This window comes from Hypomesus nipponensis, chromosome 1, assembly GCF_054491055.1.
Source record: "Hypomesus nipponensis isolate SF chromosome 1, ASM5449105v1, whole genome shotgun sequence".
Lineage (NCBI taxonomy): Eukaryota > Metazoa > Chordata > Actinopteri > Osmeriformes > Osmeridae > Hypomesus > Hypomesus nipponensis.
In genome coordinates this window covers 9,642,430-9,666,477 of record NC_140361.1, presented here as the reverse complement: position 1 = coordinate 9,666,477, position 24,048 = coordinate 9,642,430, and the positions used below count along the sequence as shown (strand labels likewise).

General features: G+C 46.4%; 2 protein-coding genes and 1 long non-coding RNA gene across 3 annotated transcripts; all 3 read left to right on the top strand.

Moving 5' to 3' along the window:
- Nucleotides 1-712: 712 nt before the first annotated feature.
- On the top strand, nt 713-14,563 carry inppl1b (inositol polyphosphate phosphatase-like 1b). The gene is made up of 26 exons (XM_084684715.1): nt 713-2,055; nt 3,400-3,463; nt 5,944-6,082; nt 6,234-6,366; nt 6,750-6,890; nt 7,009-7,090; nt 7,545-7,634; nt 7,754-7,882; nt 8,039-8,153; nt 8,258-8,358; nt 8,496-8,598; nt 8,843-9,039; nt 9,214-9,331; nt 9,587-9,683; nt 9,879-10,117; nt 10,277-10,365; nt 10,835-10,916; nt 11,211-11,300; nt 11,407-11,520; nt 11,626-11,714; nt 11,799-11,886; nt 12,000-12,152; nt 12,593-12,674; nt 12,761-13,544; nt 13,653-13,768; nt 13,868-14,563. Exons 1-26 carry the CDS (start codon nt 1,919-1,921, stop codon nt 13,959-13,961), a joined length of 3,666 nt encoding a protein of 1,221 aa, XP_084540841.1. The 5' UTR covers nt 713-1,918; the 3' UTR covers nt 13,962-14,563.
- A 3,247-nt stretch (nt 14,564-17,810) lies between these two features.
- On the top strand, nt 17,811-20,907 carry LOC146302445 (P2Y purinoceptor 4). The gene is made up of 2 exons (XM_084684714.1): nt 17,811-17,983; nt 18,321-20,907. The coding sequence occupies exon 2, from the start codon at nt 18,398-18,400 to the stop codon at nt 19,487-19,489; it is 1,092 nt and encodes a 363-aa protein (XP_084540840.1). The 5' UTR covers nt 17,811-17,983; nt 18,321-18,397; the 3' UTR covers nt 19,490-20,907.
- A 793-nt stretch (nt 20,908-21,700) lies between these two features.
- On the top strand, nt 21,701-23,448 carry LOC146302444 (uncharacterized). Its single transcript, XR_014736732.1, has 2 exons — nt 21,701-22,315; nt 22,787-23,448. It is a non-coding gene; the product is annotated as an uncharacterized LOC146302444 (long non-coding RNA).
- The last annotated feature ends 600 nt before the right edge of the window (nt 23,449-24,048 follow it).

Below are 24,048 nucleotides of genomic sequence, written 5' to 3'. Positions count from 1 at the left end.
GTGTATGTGTGTGAGATAGAGTGAGTGTTGGAGAGGCAGGGGTCTCTCAACTGAAAGAAAGAGGCAATCACCTAGAGGAATCTAGACAATGACATTATAGCCGGGGGAGGGGGGGGGGGTGTTTGGATGATGGAACGGTCTTGTGTGTCTGTGTGCATTATGAGTCTATTATGGGGGCTGTGGTTGGGGGTGACGGATTTTGCTGAGTAGTAAAAGGCAAACAGTAAAGCTGGAGCCAAACAGCTGCCCGCAGACTCCCACAGCCACTCCCCCTTGGAGAACATTGGGAGTGGAGGAGAAGAGAGAGAAAGGAGAGGAGGGAGGGAGGAAGGGCAGGAGGGGCGTTGTTTGCTGAAGACAAAAATAAGACTCGTGCAGAAAGTCAAGGATGATCATAACCATATGGTGGCTGCTTTTCTTTTTGGACTCAGAAGAGGCAGAGTAAAAGGGCTTTGGGAGACACGAACAATGACAAAAAAGAAAGGCGGCGCAAGAGAGAGGAAGAGAGAGCGAGGGTGGGAGAAGAAAAAGCAAGCCAGCACAGAGGAAAAACAAGTAGGAAGAGGAGAAATTGGAAGTGAGGCAGCTGGAGTCTGAGCCAAAACGGCCCTCCTGAATGCGCGAGGCTATGTGTTGTGTTTGGATTTAAGGAAGGAGGAGCAGAGGGAAGGGTGGAGGAGGAGAGGAGGGTCTGGAGGAGGAGAGGAGGGAGGGCTGGCTGGCCCCGGAGAGGAAGCTGCCTGCTGGCAGGGCCGGCACACGCACTAGTGATGAAGTGAATTCACTCGTAGGAATTCTCCAGGCTGCATCTGGGTGTTTTTTCTCTCTTTTTTTCCTTCGATCCCTTTCTTTGTTAACCAGTAACTTCCTCTGTGTGTTGGGCCGAGGGCTGTTGGAGCTATCCTCTGCACTCCTTTCTGACGAGACCCTGGAGACACACTGGACACACCACCACAAGGACACAACGCTGTCTACACACGCCCACACACACTTGCACGCAGCACAGCCTCATGCGATAGAAGCCAACATATGACCTGAGAGAGCAAGAAGGAGTCAGAGAGAGGCAGCAACCATCAGCGGAACTTTTTTTTTACTCTCTTTCCCTTATATGGAGAAACAACTGGAAAATCATTTGAATTTGTCTGGTTTCTGTCGCATGGCTGGTTCAGTTTCATGTGGGGTGTCTGCGAGGGCTGTGTTCAGCTGATTGTCACTGCTTATGCTGTTCTTAGTTCTTCTTTCTTATGCTGTTTGCGTGTTGTTCTTTAGGACGCAGCAGGAGGACTGTGTTTGTGGCACGGAGGCTACACCCTCTCTCTCTCTGCGTCAGGAGGGCTAGGCTTCATTCATGCCCTGCTGGTCCTCTCTTCTGGTCTCTCTCTCCCATAGCTCTCCCTCCCTCTGTTCTCTCTCTCTCTCTCTCTCTCTCTCTCTCTCTCTCTCTCTCTCTCTCTCACACTCTTTATTGTAATTCATTGTTTGTCTACTTGGGAGACTCGTCTGTTTCCATAGAAAAGGGAGTTACAAACCCTCGCTAAGGGGAATGAGCGGTTGCTGCTGAGCGAGGTGGACCAGAGCTCATTAAGGAGGAGCTGTTTGAGGACACACACAGACTACCCTGGTGTGGGGGAAGTCCTATTCCCGCTTCACACCTCTCCCTTATGTCTGACCCAGTGGCATTCTGGCTGATGAAAAAAAGGAGGAGGAGTACTCTGTCCCTACTGGAACTGACTGGGGAGAGGAGCATGATGGGAAAGCTCTAAACCCTCCAGAGTACCACACAACGACAGCTCCTCATTGGACAGTCATGTCTCATCGCCATGTGTGTCTGTGTGTGTCTGTCAGACATTGTTGTGGATAACGCTGGAGAACAGACACTCTCCTCACGGACGACAGAGGGTTGACTGCTGGCAACACCATGGCCACAGCGGCCTGGTATCACCGGGACATCAGCCGTGTGCATGCAGAGGATTTGCTGGCTCGAGCAGGAAGGGATGGCAGCTTCCTTGTTAGGGACAGTGAGTCTGTACCTGGAGCCTACGCCCTGTGTGTACTGTGAGTACCGTTCCAGCAGACACACACACACATCCAGTATATACAGTACACATGCACACAAGCACACACTCACACGAAAGCAAGACACATTTCCTCAGTCATATGTATGTGTGTGTGTGTGTGTGAGCCACTCCCCTCTGCCTCTGTCAACCAGCAACATGGTCATTATTTCTCTGTGAGCCTCACACTCACATCAACACATACATGCACACCCCCCCACACTGTGTTGCTGTGTGAACTCCCCTCAGTCTTTCAGCTGAGCTAGGTCTCCATGCTTGTGTCTGTGTGTCTGTGTTGGAGAAAAGCTTCAGCAGTCTGTTCCTCTGTCAACTCCATCAGATGGCTGAGATTCTGTCTGTCTGTCTGTCTGTCTGCCCACTCAACCTCCATCCATCCTGCTCTCTCTGCCAAAGGGTCTCTCTCTCTCTCTCTCTCTCTCTCTCTCTCTCTCTCTCTTTCTCTCTCTCTCTCTCTCTCTCTCTCTCTCTCTCTCTCTCTCTCTCTCTTCTCTCTCTCTCTCTCTCTCTCTCTCTCTCTCTCTCTCTCTCTCTCTCTCTCTCTCTCTCTCTCTCTCTCTCTCTTTCTCTCTCTCTCTCTCTCTCTCTCTCTCTCTCTTTCTCTCTCTCTCTCTCTCTCTCTCTCTCTCTCTCTCTCTCTCTCTTTCTCTCTCTCTCTCTCCGTCCATACTCCAAACTCAGTCCCGTTCGTTGAGCTGTATCCTGGCTCAAGACCATCCCTTTTCCCTCTTCCCCTCCCGGCTTCCCCAGCCCGGCTCGGGGGGCCCCAGGGCCTGGAGGAGGGCGGGAGCACTGGTGACCGCACGGCTCTTTGCGCTCATCGTCCTGAGCCAGGCACATTCCTGAAAGCTGAGCCCTGCTCATGCTGATGTGCTCTCTCTCATGCTGCCCCCCCCCCCCCCCCACTTCTCACTCCTCATTCCTTCTCCTATTCTCTTGCTATTTATTTAACCACACTTCTGTCTTCTGGGCTTTGTCTTGTCTCTGTTTCCTCACTGTACCTTTTGTATTGCGGTTGGCTCATTAAACGGTGTGTTGGGGTATAGGATCCAACACGAGGATAGACAGATGGTCAGGCACTTCCTACCTCCGTGAAAGTTGTAATATCTAAAAGATAGACCTGTGTGCTCCATGAGTTAGGTGTGAAGCCCCTGGTGTAAAGTTAAGAAACACAAGTAACAATCCTAACAAGCGTGGCACATCAGCTCCTTGTTCCACCCCCAACCCACGTAAAATGTTCTGCCTTTAAACCTCATTTAATCTCAAAGGCCTTATAAACGGTTTTCTGTCCACGCAAAATGTATAAATTTATTTTCTTCTTTTGCAGGTTCCAGCGCCATGTTCACACCTATCGTATCCTCCCTGATGCAGACGGCCTTCTTGCTGTTCAGGTGAGTGAGCAGCTGCTCTCAGAGCTATGGATGAGGACTCATTTCCCGAATCTGTTAGAGCAGCAATTCATATCAACACTGCCTAGCGCAAAGAAGAAGACACCCTGACAGAATAACTCCAGTGGTAACTGTACAATGCTTCCCCTAAAACCGCTAGAGCAGTAGGCTCTTACTGTTATATCATTGTTTCTAGAATCTGGTTCTGCTAGGCAATCAGCACACACACAGAATGATTCATCAACTCTCATCAAGTACTATGGAAACATCCATTTGTGTTTCAGTATAGACAACTGGAGTTGTGTGCAGCCACGGGGTCTCTGGTCAGTTAGAAGAAAAACAAAGCTGGATGTGTTCTGATCCTGTCCTCTGTCTGCCACCACTGCTGCAGCCTTGTTGTGAGATTGGCATCACTGCCATGCGGCCGCGTGCTTGGTTAATGACCTCAGCAGGACACAGAGGAAACTGTATGCGTGTGTGTATGTTTGTGCTTGTGTGTGTTTGAGTCTGTGCATTAGTGTGTGTGTGTGTGTCTATGGGTGTGTGTCACCAAGATTCTTACAGCACCCACGCACTGGGTCACTGACCATGTCCACAATACGCCATACTGAAAACCCATAAGGGGCTGGGTCTGTTTATTTGTGTGCATGTGTAGGTGTGTGTGAGCTTGTTTGTGTATGTGTGTTCTAGACATAAAACTGTGTTTGTATTACGTTGTATGTGTGGGTTAGTTGGGTGTGTATCTGTGGCTGGTAAGTCGATATAATGGACTAGTTCTAAGACTGACTGCGTCTGGTCCCAATTTCAGAAAAGAACAAAACGCACGCTAACAAATACCGGTGAAGTGGCAGACCACAAGCCAGCCCAAGCATTCCTCAAGCATGTTAACTCCAAAGAGCTCAGTAAAGCTCGTCTCACTATTGTTTAACAGGGCTTCGACCAGGAGACACCACAGACTCGCTCTGTTTTGAGAGAAGGGCTGTGCCCCTCCACGTATTAGTACTATTTCATCTGTTTTCCACTGAAGCTAGTGAAAGTTTCCCATGAGCAGATTAGCTTCAAGCAGCCAATACAGTGGACAGGGATGGATTACTTTACTACTTGTATTTACTTAGAATGCTGGCTATGTCATAAGGGGTTTTCATTGTCTTTTTCAACCTCTAGTGTCACTCATTTCCTCTATTTCCAAGAGCTTTTTGTGAAATAAAAAATAAAAAAGTATCATTCAGTGAGAGTGTCTGTTGTTAGAAACAGGTCACTGTTTCCACAAATGGTTTCTTCAGCTGCGAAATGAAAACAACAATCTCTAAAATAAGACAAACAAGAAAAGGGCTCATTATTTTGCAATCGTGCTGTGTGTATCAGTGCTCCACGGCCCTGGGTTTGTGGAATTCCTGGCCTGTGTCAGTGTGTCTGTGTTTTGAGTGGCATCAAAGCGTGTATTTGGGAGATATTTTCTGACACTGGCGTCTGTGTGTGTGTGTCTGTGGATGTGTGAATATTGTCATTTTATAGGCCATTAAACACTTGTGTTTGTAGGTTGACGGAGCGTGTGTTTGTTTGTGGTGCTGTCTGTTTATAGTAAGGGTGTACACCACAGTAAATAGGGAACTGGCAGTGAAGTGGTTTAATACACTTTATAGTAGCCACGCTTGCTAGTTGCCAGAATGAGGCCCACGTCCTGAGGATAAAAAGTGGGCTTTCTGAAACCCACAGGACCCTAATCTGGATCAGATTCTGTCATGCAAACTGAGGCAGGAAACTTTTTTTCCCTCATTGAGAAACAGATTGACTAGTGGTCCTTACCAAGACATAGAGACTTGAATACAGCATAGTGACACACATAGACACTTTAAACACTTAAAGATACCTTAAAACAGAACTGAAAATTAGTTTGAAATTCATCACACCACAGAAGAATGTGTTGTTAACTACCTATCCAAATTCGAATGAAAATAAACACAGACAAGAATGTTAAATTCGATTTTGAAATTGTGAGAAAATCAGCAATCTTCTCTGCTTGATACTGGGCGGTGTGTCGCCTGAAGGAGCTGAAGCTCCACCCCCCTTTAATTTACTAAATTTAGCAACAACAGCAACATCTCGCTAAATCAATTTCAGATATCAGAACAGACCTACCTGCAGTCTCTGAGTGTTTTATGTGTTAATTACTTTGTTTTTGCATCGTACCAGCTGAGTAATAGAATGCAGGTTATTTAAACTGTCTGTTATCTGATGGTTCTGTTAGCTGTTCGCTTCAGAGAAAAAGTTGCATTCCTCCATTCATGGCTCTGTTCTGTATTCTGTCAGCTACCTGACATAAGTGAAACGTAATATTTGAGTGTTTAGTCATGGCGTGTTTTTGGTCGAACCTTTCAGGACAGTGTTTGTTTGGTATGCCTGCAGTATTCACAGGTGTACATGTAATGTACACATAGTCTGTTGTGTGTGTGTGCATGCATGGGTGTGTGTTTTACCTTTAGACAACTCAAGGGGTTCAGGTGAACTGTTTCCGTACACTGGGGGATCTGGTTTTGGGGTACCAGAACCCCCATAAGGGGTTGGTCTCACCCCTGCGGTACCCTGTTGGACGAGACTCTGAAGCTGGGGATGAAAGCTCAGGTAGGTCTCCTTCCCTTTCCCTCACAACACACACATATCTCAGATCAGCAAACCTTCAGCACACATACAGAGTACTTTGGGAATGGAAGTCTGTATATAGTTTGAGAATGTGCGATGTCAGAGAAATCCTCATAGTTTTAATATGATACAGATGGCGATGAAGAGAAGCCGGGAAGCGGTTCTTCTCCTTCTTCAGCCAACCCAGCCCCTCCTACCGGGCCTGCCGCCACCCCTCCACCCCACACCCTCTTCCTCCACAGACTACAGGAACTCTGCACTCCCAGGTACGGAACCCCATTACACAACACCGCTGTTTACCACAGTCTAGCACAACACCTCTATTTACCACAGTCTAGCACAACACCGCTGTTTACCACAGTCTAGCACAACACAGCAAAGGATGTTCCAGGAACAGATCCACTATGAACAGATCCACTATGCATAGATCCATTTTGAATAGATCAATTGAATAGATCGCTGTGAATAGATCCCTGTTCAACGCTTGGATAACATTTGCTGCTAAAAACGAATCCAGAGTCAAAAAGTTGTTTGTTATGTAGATAGGTAGTTGTGTACCTGGTAGTAATAGATAGCTTTTAGGTTTTGGAGAGATTATGGTTCATTATTTTGAACCATGTGTTGGCGATCTCCTCCCCTGGTGCTGCAGCCTGGCAAGCGAGGTGGTGAGCACGCTCAGTGAGTACCTACGCAGTGATCTGCCCCTGGACATGGAGGGAGTCCGCAGGGGGGCACCGCGGCTGCGCCACCTTCACCGTACCCTGGGCACAGCCTGCCAGGGCCTCCACAGGTACATCAGCACCTGTCTACATGCCCCTGTATACTTTGAAAAAAACATCAATGCTTGCATCATTGTAAGAATGCTATGGTCCAGGAGGTACTGATGTTTGGAACTCATTGATCCACAGTGAGATCGACCTGACCCTGTCCAGTCTGGAGACCCTGGCCAAAGTGTTTGATCATCCCACCTGCCCCCTGACCAGCTCACAGGTGCTGCACCGGTTCAGTATGCCAGGCTAGCTCTGGAGGGATTCATATCTGTGGGGATTTGTGTCAAACAAACCTGATTTACTACCCCCCCTAGTGAACTAATGAAGAAACTTCACTTTGAGTACTGAAAATGGGAGTCAAGTGGCTGAGAGGTTAGGGAATCGGGCTAGTAATCTGAAGGTTGCCAGTTCGATTCCTGGCCGTGCCAAATGACGTTGTGTCCTTGGGCAAGGCACTTCATCCTACTTGCATCGGGGGGAATGTCCCTGTACTTACTGTGAGTCGCTCTGGATGAGAGCGTCTGCTAAATGACTAAATGTAAATGAAAATGTACTCCAACACTCGTACTAGCACTAGTATGGCTGAACTATGACACAATGACATGCTGTAAATGTTTATATTTATTTTATGTAACCCTCTGCTGTGCTGTTTACCCACACTTGTTACACTGCAGAACTTGGGGTTGGTTCCGGAGGTGGAGATGGACAACCTCCTGTTTAAGATCTCAGCCTTAGTCAGTCTCCTCTCATCCCTGGAGAAGAGGGTGCGTACTGCTCACACAGTGTCTATGCCACAGACGCCCGCTACAGTCTCTCTGATAACTTTGAACCTTGTGAGTCAACCGACTGATGATCCAGAGTACTTTGTGCTCTTCACATGCAGGTGTTGAATGCTCTGCAAGATGCCGTGACCAATCACAATCTGGCTGTGCAGCCTGCCCCTCCCCCTGAGCCATCCCCTGCTCCTGTGGCCAAGAGCCATGCCAGGCCCACACCTGTTCACTCCTTTCAGGTACAGTTAGGAAGGAAAGGGTTGGGCTGTTGCATGTTATACATGTGGTCAAAACATTTAGTTTGGGATGTTCTGTGGGTGGGACAGGGGATTTGTTGTACAAAACTAAACCCGTAGCTGTGTTTTGCTACTGTGTGTGTATGTGTGTGTGTCCAGGTGAAGATGGTGCGGTATGGCAGACAGACGGTGTCAGTGGATGTAGACACAGGAGTACTGCTGTTCGACAGGAAAACTGGCTCGTTCCGGGTGGAGACGGTCTCACATGAGCGCAGTGAGAGCCCAATAGATCTAACAACAACTTCCAAATTCTGACTAAAATGTGGAAAGGTGACTTTGATAGTCGATTGTGTGTGTGTGCACGTGTGTGTGTGTTAGTTCTGCAGCTCGTCAAGTTCCAGAGCAGCTCGGCCAAGCTCCGCATGGTGGTGGACAGTCATCACAACCCACCACGAGAGCTGATGTTTGAGAGTGCCCGAGTAAGACAGAGCCAACACATAACCACCTGTCCTCCTCAGCCAAGCCTTTTCTTTACTTCTCATTCCTACATGTTCCGCACAATGTTCTTTTTCTTGAATGAACAACGTCAGAGTGCGTTCCACCTTTGTCCAATCAGAAGCGAGAAGCCTTCTGTCAGCTGCTGCAGGTGATGAAGACCAGACACTCCCAGCTGACTGAGCCTGATGTCATCTCTGTGTTCGTGGGAACCTGGAACATGGGTAACACACCCATCACACACTCCTTGCCACACACTCTTTCCCGCACTGGCAAGACAGTCATGCCAATCATTATCAATTTCAATCATCAGACTAATTGATGGATTCCATTTTAAATTGAAGGATGAAAGGGGTGAAACATCAAATATTCATATTAAAGTAGTTCAATGAGTCATGGTAAGAAATCAGTGTGTGTGTGTGTGTGTGTATGGTGTGGTGTATGTGAACGTGTGTGTGCTGCATCCAGGTGGCTCCCCGCCCCCTCGCAGCCTGCAGTCCTGGGTGACCTGCCGTGGTTTGGGCCAAACGCTAGATGATTCCACCGCCCTGCTCCCTCACGACGTCTACGCTCTGGGAACCCAGGAGAACCCGCAGGGTGAGAGGGAGTGGACGGAGCATGTCAAGGCCACACTGCACAGTCACACGCACTTCCACTACAAACAGGTGGGTAGATCTGCTCCTCCCTCTTTGACGCAACGTTTATAATGTCATCCGTTGTCTTCTTTGTCTTTATTGTCAGTCTGCGATGCCATTTCAAGGTGTCTTCCTTTTGACCGTCACTGAAGCTGTGGTGTTGTGGTGGGCCATGTAACGGTAGTGTTTCTCTCTGTCCTGAAGGTGGCAGTGCAGTCCCTGTGGAACATGAAGCTGGCTGTGTTTGTGAAGCCAGAGCACGAGAGCCACATCAGCCATGTCAGCACAGCCAGTGTGAAGACGGGCCTGGGGAACACACTGGGTACAGGGATCCAAAGAGGACATTAACACTCCCATAATCTCCTTCCTGATCAATTATAGTACACACACACACGCACGCACGCACCCACCCACACACACCCACACACACCCACACACACCCACACACACCCACACACACACACACACACGCACGCACACACACACACACTACACTAGTATATGGCTACCAGCCAAAAACATCAGGGTGTGATTAATAGTTCTGTCTTAAATTCTATGGTTGTTTTGTGTGTTCCAGGAAACAAGGGTGCTGTCGGGATCTCCTTCCTCTTCAGCGGAACCTCCTTTGGCTTTGTTAACTGCCATCTGACCTCTGGGAGTGAGAAAGTACTTAGGTAGACACCCTAACACCATTTACTGGCCTACATACTTGCGCCTTCATAGATTACATGCGAGTTGAAAAACACAGATATGAACTAAAATAAGACTGGGACAGGTTGTGTCTCCTCTGACGTTTTCCTTTGAGCAGATACAGCTGCTGTGATGTTTCTTCAGCCCCTGAATGAAAGTGTTGTGTGTGTTTCTGTCAGGAGGAACCAGAACTGTGCGGACATCCTACGTCTGCTGTCTCTAGGGGACAAGCAGCTCAGTTCGTTTGATATCAGCCTGCGCTTCACACACCTCTTCTGGTGCGGAGACCTCAACTACCGCCTGGACCTGGAGGTGCAGGACATACTGAAGCATGTGTCAAAGCGAAGGTTTGAGGCGTTGATGTGTGCCGACCAGCTGACCAGAGAGAGGCACAAGAGAAAAGCCTTTCTTAACTTCAGTGAGTTGTGTTCAACTGCTGAGATTGTAAGAGTTGACGAGGAGGCCCGATGCTATGTTTACGATATCTCAATCAATTATTTAATCCTCCTCTTGACTGAATACAATCCCCCTTCATCTTGTGTCTTCTCTCTTTGTCCTTCTCCTTGTCCTGTTTAAGAGGAGGAGAAGATTGAGTTCCCACCCACCTACAGATATGAGCGGGGGTCCAGGGACTGCTACCTATGGCAGAAATACAAGACGTCCGGGGTTAGTCACTGTTGCAACCTTCAGTCCACCCTGTGAAGGGCACCCGAGTCACTGTGTAGATCCATGGTATCTCAATAACATTTTAGAAAGCCAGAAAATGTAATCTCCATTATCCTTTTGATCCAAGTAAAGCACATTGGATGTTACCTTAATGTTAAGTTGGGACTTTTGGCCTTAGGAACCACACATTGTACACATTCTAAATAAAGCCCCATAACTCACTGTCACACATATTTTCAAGTGTAACCCTACCATCTCTATGGGGGGTCACTTTGGGGCCGTAGCTTTGATGGCAGCTGTCAGGACCGCTATTATTAGGTTTGCAGAGGTATGTTTGGTACAGCTGGGCAAGCAGGCTGGGTCTAAAGCATAATTCTGAAATCATCTTGTCATGCATATTCCTGGTAGATGTACACCCACACGAAACACACATTTTTCTGACAGACAAATCCCAACTGCTTGTTTGCAGGTGCGTGTCAATGTGCCTTCGTGGTGTGACCGTGTTTTGTGGAAGAGCTACCCAGACACACACATCACTTGTACCTCCTACGGTACGTTTGGAAGGTCTCTCAATGCCAAGGAACACTAACATTGTGGTGATTGAAAGTTCAAATATGGGATACAATGTTTGTTTCTGTGGCCTTCCCAAATTGGACATTTTTGAAATATTCTTTCATCACTTCTTTTGTGTAAAACAACAATGTGAAGGTTCACTCGAGGGTCAACTCCTAGTGCTTTGGTCTGCGGGTCGCATACACACTGACTCATTTCCTTCTTGTGGCTCTCACTCGTGGACTCTGTGAAGGACCCCCTCCAAAAATCAGCCAACATTTTCATCTTCTCAGGTTGTACTGATGACATCTTCACCAGCGACCACTCCCCAGTGTTTGCCACCTTCCAAGTTGGTGTGACATCACAGTACGTCTCAAAAATAGGTAAGTCTGTTGGGAGACAAACACAATGGCACCCGCATTATTCTAAATGGTATTCAGTGCCTTTGCTAAATCTAGTTCTGTGATATGTATGCATCCGTCATTTCAGACCCAAACTTGAGCATGGAGCGAGCCTGGATTGAGCTGGAGGTGGTTGAGGCCATTGTGAAGACAGCTAGCAAAGCCAAATTCTTCATTGAGCTCCATTCGTCCTGCTTAGAAGGTCTTAAGTCATTCCATCATCATGTTTTCACTTTGGAGTCAATTCATTGATTCAATTAGGGTGGGTCATGTTGTTACTCAGTGAGTTTCTTATCTGTGTGTGCAGAGATCCGGCGCTCTAGTGAGAATGACTCACAAAGCTGTGATGTGCCTGGCTTCCTGAAACTGGCCTGGTCCACTAAACAGCTGCCCAAAGTAACCAATTAACTTACCCAATAGCAGAAATCTGAATCAAGTCTCATTCCATTGACAAATGAAAGAGTGTGTCTGTGTTCGTAGCTTCTTCCGATCATCTCTGACATGGAGTATCTTCAGGATCAACACCTGCTGTTGTCCATCAAGTCATGTGATGGCTTTGAGTCATATGGTTCGTCACTGGCCCCTCCCTTACTCTCCCTCCTTCATAACGCCCCAACAACGAGGAGAGGTCCGTCTGTCCCTCAGGGACCTTTGACCTTCTACCTTGCTCCCCCTCTACAGGTGAGTGCTGTGTGGCGCTGCGCTCCCTCGTCGGCGCGTCTGAGCCGTTTGAGACATTTCTGAGCCACCGGGGTGAGGAGATGGGCTCCATCAGGGGGAGGGTCCGGATCCACGTGCCCAAGGACAGGAGAGGAACGCGGGAGAAGATCTATGGTTGGTCAGCCCCCCCCCCCCCCAGCTTGCTCCCACCACCGCCTTTGCTGTAGGGCCTCCTCTCCTGCTCCACCTCTGCTTGCTCATCACTTTCTACTGGGCTTCTGTGGCAGGCGCCCCAGTGCTCCCTGGTCCCTCTATGTATCATTCATTGCTTCCTCTATTTGGTTCCTCAATGGCCAATGTCTTGGTTCGTGCCTTTGCTGGTTTCTGCTACTGTTTCCTCTTTTGGCTCCACTTTGGCTGACCAGATGCATCCTGAGCCCCTCACTGGAAAGAGAGGGCGTGCCCCCCCCAGGTCAGGACATGTGGCACACACACACACACACACACACACACACACACACACAAATACACACATTTCAAGGCAAGCTTGCCTCCCCCTCCACCCCGTTAACACAGTTGGTGAACCAGTGAGCATGTTCTTCCTCTTCTTTCAGAATGGTTCTGCTTTGAGAAAGATGAGAAAGATGTGGTGAAGGGTCGCTTGTCTCCCCAGTCGACTCGAGCTCCATTCAGCCGGTAACAACTCCCATTGTGAAACCATATCCGATCATGGGAAGGAAAGATGTGAAATGGTGATTAACATTTCTGTACACTTCTTTCAGATCATCGGCCATTCCTCCTAAGACCACTGCCAGCAGCTACACTAACCCCGCCTACTTCATCTTTGAGGGCGTTCCAGTGCTCAGCAAAGTGGAGGAGGCCCCGCCCCATCGCAGGGACCCTCAAGTGGTCTGGTCAGGTAACGAGGTTCTGCAGCTCCCCAAACTCTCAGGGCGGTGGAGCGCCAACAGGAATTCGACTCGCAGGTCTGACTTCACAGAGATCGAGATCCCGGCCATCCTGCCGCACTACTCCTCCGCCAATGAACTTCCCTCAACTCAGACAAACTCCTCCTATCAGCTCTTCCCATCTAAAGACCCACCTCCCATGCCCTCACCCCCAAGCAGCACTACTTCCCTGTACCAGGAACAGCCCTCACCACCCAGGGCTGGTAAAAACAATGCTGTCCAGGACGCAATCCTCCCGGTCAAGAACCAGAGGAACGTGTACATGAACCACTCAACTATCTACAGAGAGACAACCAGGAGGAACCAGCCCATGAGATATGAGCGGACCAACCTGGTCCAGGGCGGTGAGACCCCCTCTCTGTACCCCTACGTATCCACCCGCGTGGCCCTCTGTCCGGCCCCGTCTCCCTGGGTGGTGGAGCCTCCGGCTGGGACTCCAGGTGACAGCTCCCTCACCGCCCTGCAGATCGCCAAATCTCTCAGTGAAGTGGACTTCTTCCCCTCGTACCACGTAGGGTCCGCCACGCCCGGCCAGAGGTCAGCCCCGAGGAATGGCCCAGCCAGGGTTACAGACAGGGGTTGCAGCTGGGAGAATGAGGTAAGTGCTGGATGTGCCAGTGGACCAGTCTAGTGGCTCCCCCATTGTAAGGACAAACTATCTTAATCATAATGCATTTTGTTTCATTGATATTGTTGATGTTTGTAGATGTGCATCCACCATGGGGCTCCAGAGACAGTACAAGAGCTGCTCAGCATGCTGGGCCTCCAGAGATACACCCTGGGGCTCAGTCTCAATGGCTGGGACGATATCCACTACTTCAGGTTCATATCATATATCATGTATCAGTGGAGCCTAAATGAGTATTAGCTCAGTTCATATCAGTAGTCTAGACGGAATTGACCTCTGACCTCTCTCTTTAGTGGAATCACTGAGGAGGATCTGCATGCTGCTGGGGTGATCAACCCTTCGCACCGACGGAGGATCCTGGAGAACCTGCCTAGAATATGGGACTGACCTGGCAGTGAGAAGACACCCCACACTCCCAGGTCCATCAGAGGGAACCTGCTGCCACTGACTTCAACCCACAGAAAAGATAGACTGTATTGTTGTCAGATGACAGCATCAGTGAACTCCAAGTAACCTCTAGCCCTTGTCTACACCTCACTTACTAAATCAGTACTGTTAAAACATATTTGTCTGTATGCAGATAGACAACAGACAGGGCACATATCCCAATACAGATACCGATCTTATAAGTTCACTAGTCTAGCTTTGACAGAGAAATGCCTGTTAAATACACAATTCAGCTCATGACTACCCTGGCCTGTGGTGTTAAACCGCCCCCACCATTCTCCGCACTCACCAGGGGTTAGTGTTTACTTTCCATTTCCATGCCTCATATCCCCCTGTACCATTTCATCTTCTCTCCTCCTATAGAGGTCTGCTCGCAATCTATAAAACCCTTCTAAAACCCCACAGAGCATGAAATGTATAGCTGTACATATTTACTGTTGGAAACTGTTATTATCTCATCACTTAATCAGTGACTCTGCCCTGTTTTACTGCCTTCTAAAATGAAATGACATCAAATCCATAAAATCAACCGTTGACTGAGAGATCCAGAGTGTCTGTTTATGCAGCCATGCAACAGTGAAGTATGTTCAACTCCTGCCTGACACCTGCCCAGCTCGACACCGCGGTGGTGCTGTCTGTGTGGCTTCTAACACAGTCACTCCCTATGTATATGACTTTTGGTTGATGACTTGAGTTCTGAAAAAGTTATCCCGATATGACATCGAATAGGATAGGGTTAGGATTAGGGTATCTCAGACTGCATCATCTTCTCCATATAAAACAAAATAATATTTTAAATCAATAGGTCTTAATACCTTTTTACTTCAAAGTATATGAGGACAAACATGGTTGACTGAATAACACTTGAAAAAAGAACCATTCTGATCATCTTTTGAGGACACAGGCAACATTTTAAACGTTAAAAGATCTCTATCTCTTATAAAGATGAATTGTCTATGGAACATGGCTGTGATAAATAACTGTTCAGTGGCCATATTCACAGCTATTTCTATGTTCTGTATGCTTTAGGTCAATTGTCATCAGTTTACACTCAATTTTCTTCACACCTAATTTAGTTTCCTTTATTCAAGACACCAATTAGTCATCACTTCCTAGTTGAAATATCACATGAACCAACCGTCTAACCACTCTCACTTTTTTCTAATGAAAATGTCTTACATCACAGACCTAAAAGGATATTTTCAAGAAAAAAAACTTTTTCTGTAAAACAGGTCATGCAATTGTGTATGTGTATAGGGACTCTGAACACTGGCAAAAGTCCACAGAAGCAAAGCTTGGTACAGGTAGAGACAGATAGAGACAGAGACCAATCTCTTTACCAGGTACAGGGATTCACCATTCCCATGGTAAATCCAGAAAAAACCTGCATGTGTGTGTTTGTGTGTGTGTGTGTGTGTGTGTAACCCTCAGTTACTTATTATAACAAGAGCTAACACATCCCTCTATGCTGACTGGCAGGCAGGTATGTGTCTGTGACCGAAGAAGCAGCAGCCTTGTGGACGGGCCAAAACTCATGGACTCTACCAAGTACACACACACGAAAACACACACAGGTTTGCTTGACTATCCAAGTGGAAACTGATCGTTCACTGCCATTCAAAATGGTGTGGTCCCTAACCACTAGCCTTAGCCCTTAATGTAATTCAAACCCTAACACTTATTGTAACCATAAGCCTAACTCCCTAAAACCCTGTAGATATAGTTGCGGGGCCCGAATAAGTCCCCACAAGATCTGTGTTAATTCAATATGTTTTTTTCAACTCTTAAGATTCTGGGATACTTGGGACCATGTGTAAACACGCTGTCAATAACAACAGCAAATGCTAAGAAGCAGTTTCATACAAGGACAGGTTTAACTGACACAGAGCATACCATTCAGAGGCCTCATATAACATGATTGCTACTATAAAAACTCAGTCCTGTTGCTTACTAGCTAATGTCTGTTTTTGAGCCATTGTCTGACCAGACTGCACACACAGACACAGACACACACACGGAAGCTTTGAATTGTCTCAGGGTCAGGGGCCAGTTTCCATAGGGAGGGGAGAGGTGTAAGGAGGGGCATCACTGACCTCTCTTCAATCCTCTTCTGACCTCCAATTGGCTGCCTTGCCACAGGTTCAGGCAGGAGGACTCAGTAATGTTATCTTACTTGATACTTTATTTCACACGTTACAATACATTATTGTAATATTTGATTTGGCGTGTGGTTGTGCTCGCAGTGGCTCACTGCCGCACCCAACTGAGACACCGTCCCCTGACACACCATCTCTACATCCGGGCAGAGAGCAGCGACGCATTCCCCCTGAGAAAAGAAAAGAAGAACCAGACAAAGGGAGGAGGCCGGGGAGGTGGAGGCCGCAGAAGACCGAGAGTGTCTGTGTCGCATTAGCAATGCATGAGCTGGGATGCCTGCTTCATACCCCGCCCTAGTAGGAGGGTGTGCCTTGACGCGTGATAACAATTGCTGTGACGCGCTAGGTCTCGCATCCCCCTGCATGAACCTGCTCCACGTTTCTGATGAAGGAATGCAGAAAAGTAATTACAGAGTAGGCCCTCAACACAGCAAATCTGACATTTGAGATATGATATAAACAACACATCACTTCAGCATCATGTATTCACAGTCTAGACTACAGGCTGCTATGTGTGTAAGTGAAAAGATTATCTTATAATATATTTTGTTATTCTTCTTTTGAAGATTTGCAACGTTGGATGATTGGTGATTGATAGGCATTTTCTTAACTGCAGGACATGAGTCAGCAAACTGGCAGGAATCTTAGCTGTTCTATACAGACTAAATACACAGGGCTACATAAGGCATTTCCTCTGTAAGTACATCAGTATGCCCGTCAGTGTTATCACGCCCAAAACACACAATATAGCAAAAATTGATCAACTCTGTTGACCAACCTTTTCAAAAACACGCATTTACCTCTTTTTCAAATACAGAGGAAATGCCTTTATGGTAGATGTGTTATAAAGAGGTTTAGGGCTGCGTACAGGATTTTAAAGTAATGCAGAGGACATGGTTGGTGGTATGTATGGTGTTGAAAGATCAACAACAGTGAAACTCTTATTAGTGTCCAGTATGACATAATACATTTGGTCCTATGCTGTCTATGTCTTATTTTTTATTAGCTGCATGGAACCATCTGGCATGTGCAACTATGTGGTGTAACACTGTTGAGTAGCTCATCCTTCCCACATTTATGTCTTTATGATCTTGTTTTATAATGTTATTACTGGCATTGGAAGTGTCACTCTGGTAGATGATGTGGAAAATACATAGACAATACTCAGAGTGGACTTTTTAACCTGAGTATAAATGTAAAATGTTGATAATTTTATTCTTTTACAGTAGTGTCTAATTATTAACTTTATAGGAAACAGTTTAAGGGTGTGTCTTAGTAACTGATTTGAAGGGAGGACGTTTGGAATACAGAGAGTAACATCTATAGTAGCCTACAGGGAAGAAACAGCAAAGCAGACAAGAAGTCTACTAAGAACTCAGAATCTGTTGTCACCATAGTTGTGTTTTCTCAGTAGCTCATTCTTGTAGGTCTAGCATGTACAGCAAGAAACACTGTCAATTCATCAATTTCCACTTCCCATTACTGGAAATTAACCGATACATAATCATGTGAAACTAAAGGAGTGGAACTAAATTGGGATAAGGACTTGGAGTAAATTATTTTCCCAGCATGTTCTTTTATCTACCACAATCTGAAAAGCCCCCAAAAATGGATACGTGATTGAATGTCATTGGCACTGACGAGTAGTTCGGACACATGATACCGTAAAGTTGTCGTGTTTAGCTATAAGGGGGGCGGACCGAAAGTTGAAGTCAATCTCATCTTTTGCGCACACTTTCAACATTTCGCTGGAGGAGCGGTCACTTGACGAATTCTCCCCAAACTTTCATGAATTGGCCGTATTGGGTAAGTTCGCTTTATATACTTCAAATAACACATTCCATTCAAAACACGTGCACAGCTAGTTACGTAAGAATGAACTGGTTACACAAAAATGTTGTACAAATAGAGTGGGCAAAGCATGATCTTATTCCATGACTGAGCACTAGCCTACATCTCTCGATATATTTACAGTTTACCATACCTTTCTCCAGGACATATCCACACTTCAGACTATCTTTTTCTCAATCATAAAAAGTAACGAAAATTAGTAGAAAACACTTTTGTAGTGAAATTACGATTGTTTTTATTAACCTTCCGTTTTTGGGGTGGTGGTGGTGGTGGGGGGGGGGTGTCCCGACAGAGACGTCCCAGACCGAGATTTTGTAACAATTCTACATATATCGCATGTAGCCAAAGACTTGGTACCGGACAGAGAAGATGATCTCTATCATCTACAGCAACCTGCCACAGAACCACTCCGTTTTCTCCTCTGGGTATTCCAATGACAGCTGTCGTTTCAATGAGGAGTTTAAATACATCCTGCTGCCTTTGTCCTATGGCCTGGTATGTGTCCTGGGATTAGTGCTCAACTCTGTAGCTCTGTGGATGTTTATCACCAAGATGCGTCCGTGGAACACCAGCACAGTCTTCATGTTCCACCTGGCGCTGTCCGACTTCCTGTACGTATTGACGCTGCCCACACTCATCTATTACTATGGAAACCGCAGTCACTGGCCCTTTGGTGTGGCCGCCTGCAAGATAGTCCGCTTCCTGTTCTACGCCAACCTCTACTGCAGCATCCTCTTCCTCACCTGCATCAGCATCCACCGCTACCTGGGTATCTGCCACCCCATTAAGGCTCTCACCCTGGTGAAGTCACACCATGCCCACCTGGTGTGCGGCCTTGTCTGGGCAGCAGTGACTGTGTGCCTGGTACCCAACCTGATCTTCGTTACTACCACTACCCGGGACAACGACACACTGTGCCATGACACCACTCACCCGGAGGCCTTCGAAGAGTACGTTTACTACAGTTCCATTGTCATGGTGCTGCTGTTTGCCATTCCCTTCCTGGTTATTATGGTATGTTACTGCCAGATGGCTCGGGCTCTCTGTCGGCCCAGACGAGGCTTGTCCCCCAGCCAGCAGGGGGCCTCGCGGCAGAAATCTATCAAGTTGATCATCGTGGTTCTGGTGGTGTTCGCTGTGTGCTTTGTACCGTTTCACATCACACGCACCCTGTACTACACCTCTCGCCTGCTGGATGTGAAGTGCCAAAGCCTCAACATCATCAACTTTGCCTATAAGATCACCCGGCCGCTGGCCAGTGTGAACAGCTGTATCGACCCCATTCTGTATTTCCTAGCTGGGGATCATTATCGATCAAAGCTAATGAAAGCTCTAACGAAGAGAAGTCAGGCCACAGTCAGTCGTTCGGCCGCATACATGCAAACCCGGCCCCAAGGCAATCCTGACATTGCCCTGGCTTTCAAAAACCCAGATGTTGACAGGTGTGAACCGGAGACATAGAAGTATGCGGGATCTCACGTAGACTCCTATGGGACATCATCCTGATATCTTGAACTGATAGATATAAATGATATGAAGGGTTTGTGCGTCTATTCCTGTCTGTATAAAACCCCACTGTAGAGGCCCTCTCTATCGTCACTGCAGTAGACAGTGAATATACATAATGACCCCATGTACACGCTCTTCTGTTCTGTCACCAAGCCAAGGACCTGTAGCTCTTAGACAGAGTTACTTCAGTTTTTCTTCTTACTCCTTCTTGTTGCGGTCGCAGTGTTAGTAGGACCAAGTTCAGATTTTTTTATACAGGAAACAAAACAGTATTTTCTCCCCCTCAGAGACAGAATACACCTCCCAGTATTACCACAGAGGAATGTCGGTACAAAGCCTATTATGTGGTCCAGTACACGGCTCAGTAGGAAGGACAGAAATATAGCCTATATAGGGTGACCAGATTAAACAAAGTTTGTGTATTGAATGCCGCACTATCTGATCAAAGTTTTCTCTACAGTCAAAACTCCCGCAAGAAGGTGGAACGTAAGGGAGATACCCTTGCCAAAACTTGTAAGGGCATAATAGAGAAACACAAATATCCGAAGTGGCAAAATCCCGGACAATTTTGGAATCCCTGCCGGATGCATTTTTTAGGGTAAAAGAGGACGTCTGGTCACCCTAGCCTATATCAGCTTCTATTGAATTGCCACTCTGTGAGAGGTGCACTAAAATTACAAGACTTATGACAAAAATAATTTATGGCTAATGTTTTAAAATACTACTGTGGAAAGGTTTGGCCTGAATTAATAATCAACGAGTTTAGCCAGTGACTCAAACACTGAGGCACTGTGTTTTCTGAGCACAGAGACCCAGAAGCTGTTGCAGGTTAAGCCTGTCAGAGTGACCGCTCCAGCTGTTTCTGTTACTGAGATGTGCTGAGAAGCTCAACAGCTGTTTCTCTCTGCAAGGAGAGAAGCAGAGCACATCAGTGGCTGGCTGGCTGGCTGGCTGGCTGTCCGGCTGTCTGGCTGGCTGGGGTTGTGTACAGGCTGGATGGCGTCTCCATCCTCGAAGCCCACGCCTTAACAGGGGACAGAAAAAGTGGGGGGTTTCCCTTCTGCTCCCTTAGCGATTGAGCGATAGCCTGTTTCCTCGTCACTTTGGGGGTGGTTTCCAAAAAGTAATTCCACATGTGACTGGCTGACTAGTCCTTTTGTTTTTTTGTGAGACCTGATTGTTAGATTTGCTCTGACTATTGTTATAACCGTGGAGTGTAAATGTGGTCAAATTCAGTTATTTTATCAAATATGTTTATGGTTGACATGTTAGCAAAGATCCTTATACTACAGTAGGTTCAATCTATACCGGGATTACACAAATCTGCTTGTAAAAATTTTACAATGTCATTAAATATACAATCCATGGTTGTGTTTCTTTGGAAATGTATTTGTGTGTCAATAACTATAATTGATTTAGCCATTTTACATTCATCTGTGATATCTTTATTGCATCATTGCATAAACATTGAATCCCATCCAGTTTCAATGCAGCTTCGAGGAGTGATAAAGGGAGTCTATGGGAAACTTGATGACGTGTATCAAAAATGCGGTGCCATAGGCGTAGGTCCTCCATCCATCAGATGGGGAGACCTGAGGAAGTCAGAGGAAAGGGGTGAGTAACAGAGCCCGGAAGGGAGCTGGTCCATGCCCTTGCACTGGGCGCTCCGCTCACAACTCTTTGAGTCTTTCCCACCCTGCGTGCCAAAAATACAAACCTGTCTCCCCATGGAAAATACCAAATGAGAATGTTCAGATGTGTATCCAGCTGTGTGTATCCAAACTATTGTTCGCTCTGATGTGAAGAAGGATCTATTCTATAGCATTTGATGGAGACATATTCTATCTAGAACATAGCAAGTGTTTATTAATTCATGTTCAGGATTCTAGTTCAAGAAAATTCATCAGTCGACTCAACCTGTAACCATAATAATAACCATAATAACCATAATATAAACTACTAGATGAATATTAGCGTAATAGCGCCTTGCTGTGGCCTGACTCCGACTACACATGCAAGTAGCCTCATTAATAGCCGTGGAGACAGCGTGTTACGAGGCGTTCATAGCAGTCACCCAATTTAACACTATATATATATATATATATATATATATATATATATATATATATATATATAGTCCATGTACTATGTATGTATGTATGTTGTTGCACATATTGGGTCTAAATTCGTTGTTTTTCATTTGGTCAGCAGGTGTCGCTACTGTTTTTTGTAATAACATTCTAAAACCACTTTGACAACGTTAATTGGTCAACTATCGTCTCTGATGAGTAAAACGACATACCTATAGGTCTAAATAAAAAGCGGATCCGAGAAGTTGGCCCATAGTCTGACATTTCACATTACTGTAGGTTTCATGTCTGCGGGCCTACAGATGGTCACTGAAAGGCATATCCTGTTTGAAACAAATGCACTTTTAAATAACTAAGGGGCGCATGATTAAAACCCTGTCAAACGCATGCTTAAAATAGGCTACTGTCAAAGTAATTGGTTTCAACGCAGATTTGACCGATTTGTTTAAAATGAAGGTTGATTTAATGCGAACAACTTAAATTCGTCTGACATGTCTACTTGCCCCCATTTCCTTAAATCAACTTGATTTACATGTTTGCCAAGAGTCATTATTTGTCATTATTAATTAATAAACCTCCCTAATGCATTGATTCGAACTCCCTTTGCTTTCTCGATGGAATCCTTGTTTTCCACCGCGAGCTGACATGAAAGGCGTCTCTGCTCTCAAGGACAGAAGACGCAACGCAGGTGAGTGGGATATCAAGGTTGAATGCACTAAATGTCCTACATCGTCGAATTCCAACGAACCAAAAATTGGAGGATTAAAATTATGTATATAAGTAGGTTTGACTGCCCGTGATATATCCAGGGTACCAATAAGATGCAACGGAATCTGTCTTGAATAAGAAGGATGTCTCAAAATGATGGAAACGAATTTTCTTGATATTTTACATTAAAGCTGCCATTTGGGCCTGGTATATTTCCTAAACTAGTAGGTTTAAAATTTACAGACTACATCACAATCCACAAAAACTATCAATGCAGAAAATGTATCCTAACTTATTCTCAGTCAATGTGTGTTAAGTATTGTGACATTGGCTTCATAATAAGCAGAAAACTATTTAGGCCCAACTCATCCAGGCACGAATTGTCAGTGTTGTAATGTTTGTTGAGCTTCTTGCATTTTTCTGTGTTCTTCTCTTGTTTGGCAAATTATAGACTGAGATGAAGGATTTCAAGGACGCATGGACTACAATTTAATCTGAGAGGCTGTGAGCGGAGAGGAGGAGTGACATAAGGAGGGGAGAAGTTCATTATCCCGCTGAAAAGGAAACCGATGGCTTTCATGGTCACCATGGTTACCAGCCTTTCTTTCACCTTCAGACCTATGATAAGGTTCTTCACAGTATTGAGCACAGTTATTGGAAAGTGAAAAGTGAAAATATTGCTTTTCAATACTAATAGTAGATGCTGGATATTGATTGGCATGGCGATTCAGGAGGAGCCCTGCCCTGGGCGTTTTACTTGCATCGTTCTGTTCTGCTTGTTAAGGAAAAGTCCATTTTCACATGCCCTAAAAGTTATGTTTGAAATGCTTTTTCCACAAGAGTTATGAGTGACAGTATTCAGCACTGTTCAGACTGTCTTTATTTGATGTCAATAGGTGATTAAGTACACAAAGTAGACAAATCCCTGACACAGACCAACATGCCACTGAAAAGGAAGGCAGTGGACAACACAACATTTTCCAAGGGGTTAGTTGGATGTTGATTTAGCATCAATTCAAAGCTTATTTAACTGGGGAGTTCAGCATGAATCATAAACAGGTGAAACCCCTTTCCATCCAAATAAATAAAGCATTAAAAAGCATAAATACCCAACTTTGTGCTTCGTGTCATTAGCATATTATTCTGCCTCTGAGTGGCCCTCAATGCACTCTCCCACACAATGGCGCCCCTGACCCTGGAGCAGTGAGGTCGGGGCCAAGCACAAGGGTGGCCCTGGGAGTGGGGGCAGCCTAGTTGGAGAGGACCCTGGATTTGCATAGCGACATGCAGAGGAATAGGCAGGGAGGACCCGTAGGTGGAGCTGGGGAGGAGCCTGGGGAGGAGGCATGTGGGTAGGGCGGTGGGTGAGGGGGGAATGGGGGCAGGGTGGAGCGGGGGGGGGGGGTTCTGGTCCTACTGGCAAATTGTTTTAACCCCTATTACAGAGACGGTATGGTGCTTCTCTTATCTAGGCCGCTGCAGCCTCTCATTAATATTCTGGACATATGGCAGCGTTTTCTGTATCATTGTCTATTAATGGGTGGGATAATCACTCATTCAATTATCAGACAGTCAGCGAAAGACCAACCCTGACTCGCCGGCCCTGGTTCACACCAGCGCTGGAGCCAAACCCGTGCTGCGCCCGTGAGAAGGTGAGAGCGATAGCAGGGATTACACCATATTAGACACTTTAATAAGACAGGCAGGAGGCAT

Bases quoted from the DNA above. Each gene is read 5' to 3' on its own strand.
- LOC146302445 (XM_084684714.1), top strand. From the start codon at position 18,398: ATGATCTCTATCATCTACAGCAACCTGCCACAGAACCACTCCGTTTTC.
- inppl1b (XM_084684715.1), top strand. From the start codon at position 1,919: ATGGCCACAGCGGCCTGGTATCACCGGGACATCAGCCGTGTGCATGCA. The intron at 6,367-6,749 runs GTACGGAACCCC...CTGGTGCTGCAG, and splicing joins CAGGAACTCTGCACTCCCAG to CCTGGCAAGCGAGGTGGTGA. The intron at 8,154-8,257 runs GTGAGAGCCCAA...TGTGTGTGTTAG, and splicing joins GACGGTCTCACATGAGCGCA to TTCTGCAGCTCGTCAAGTTC.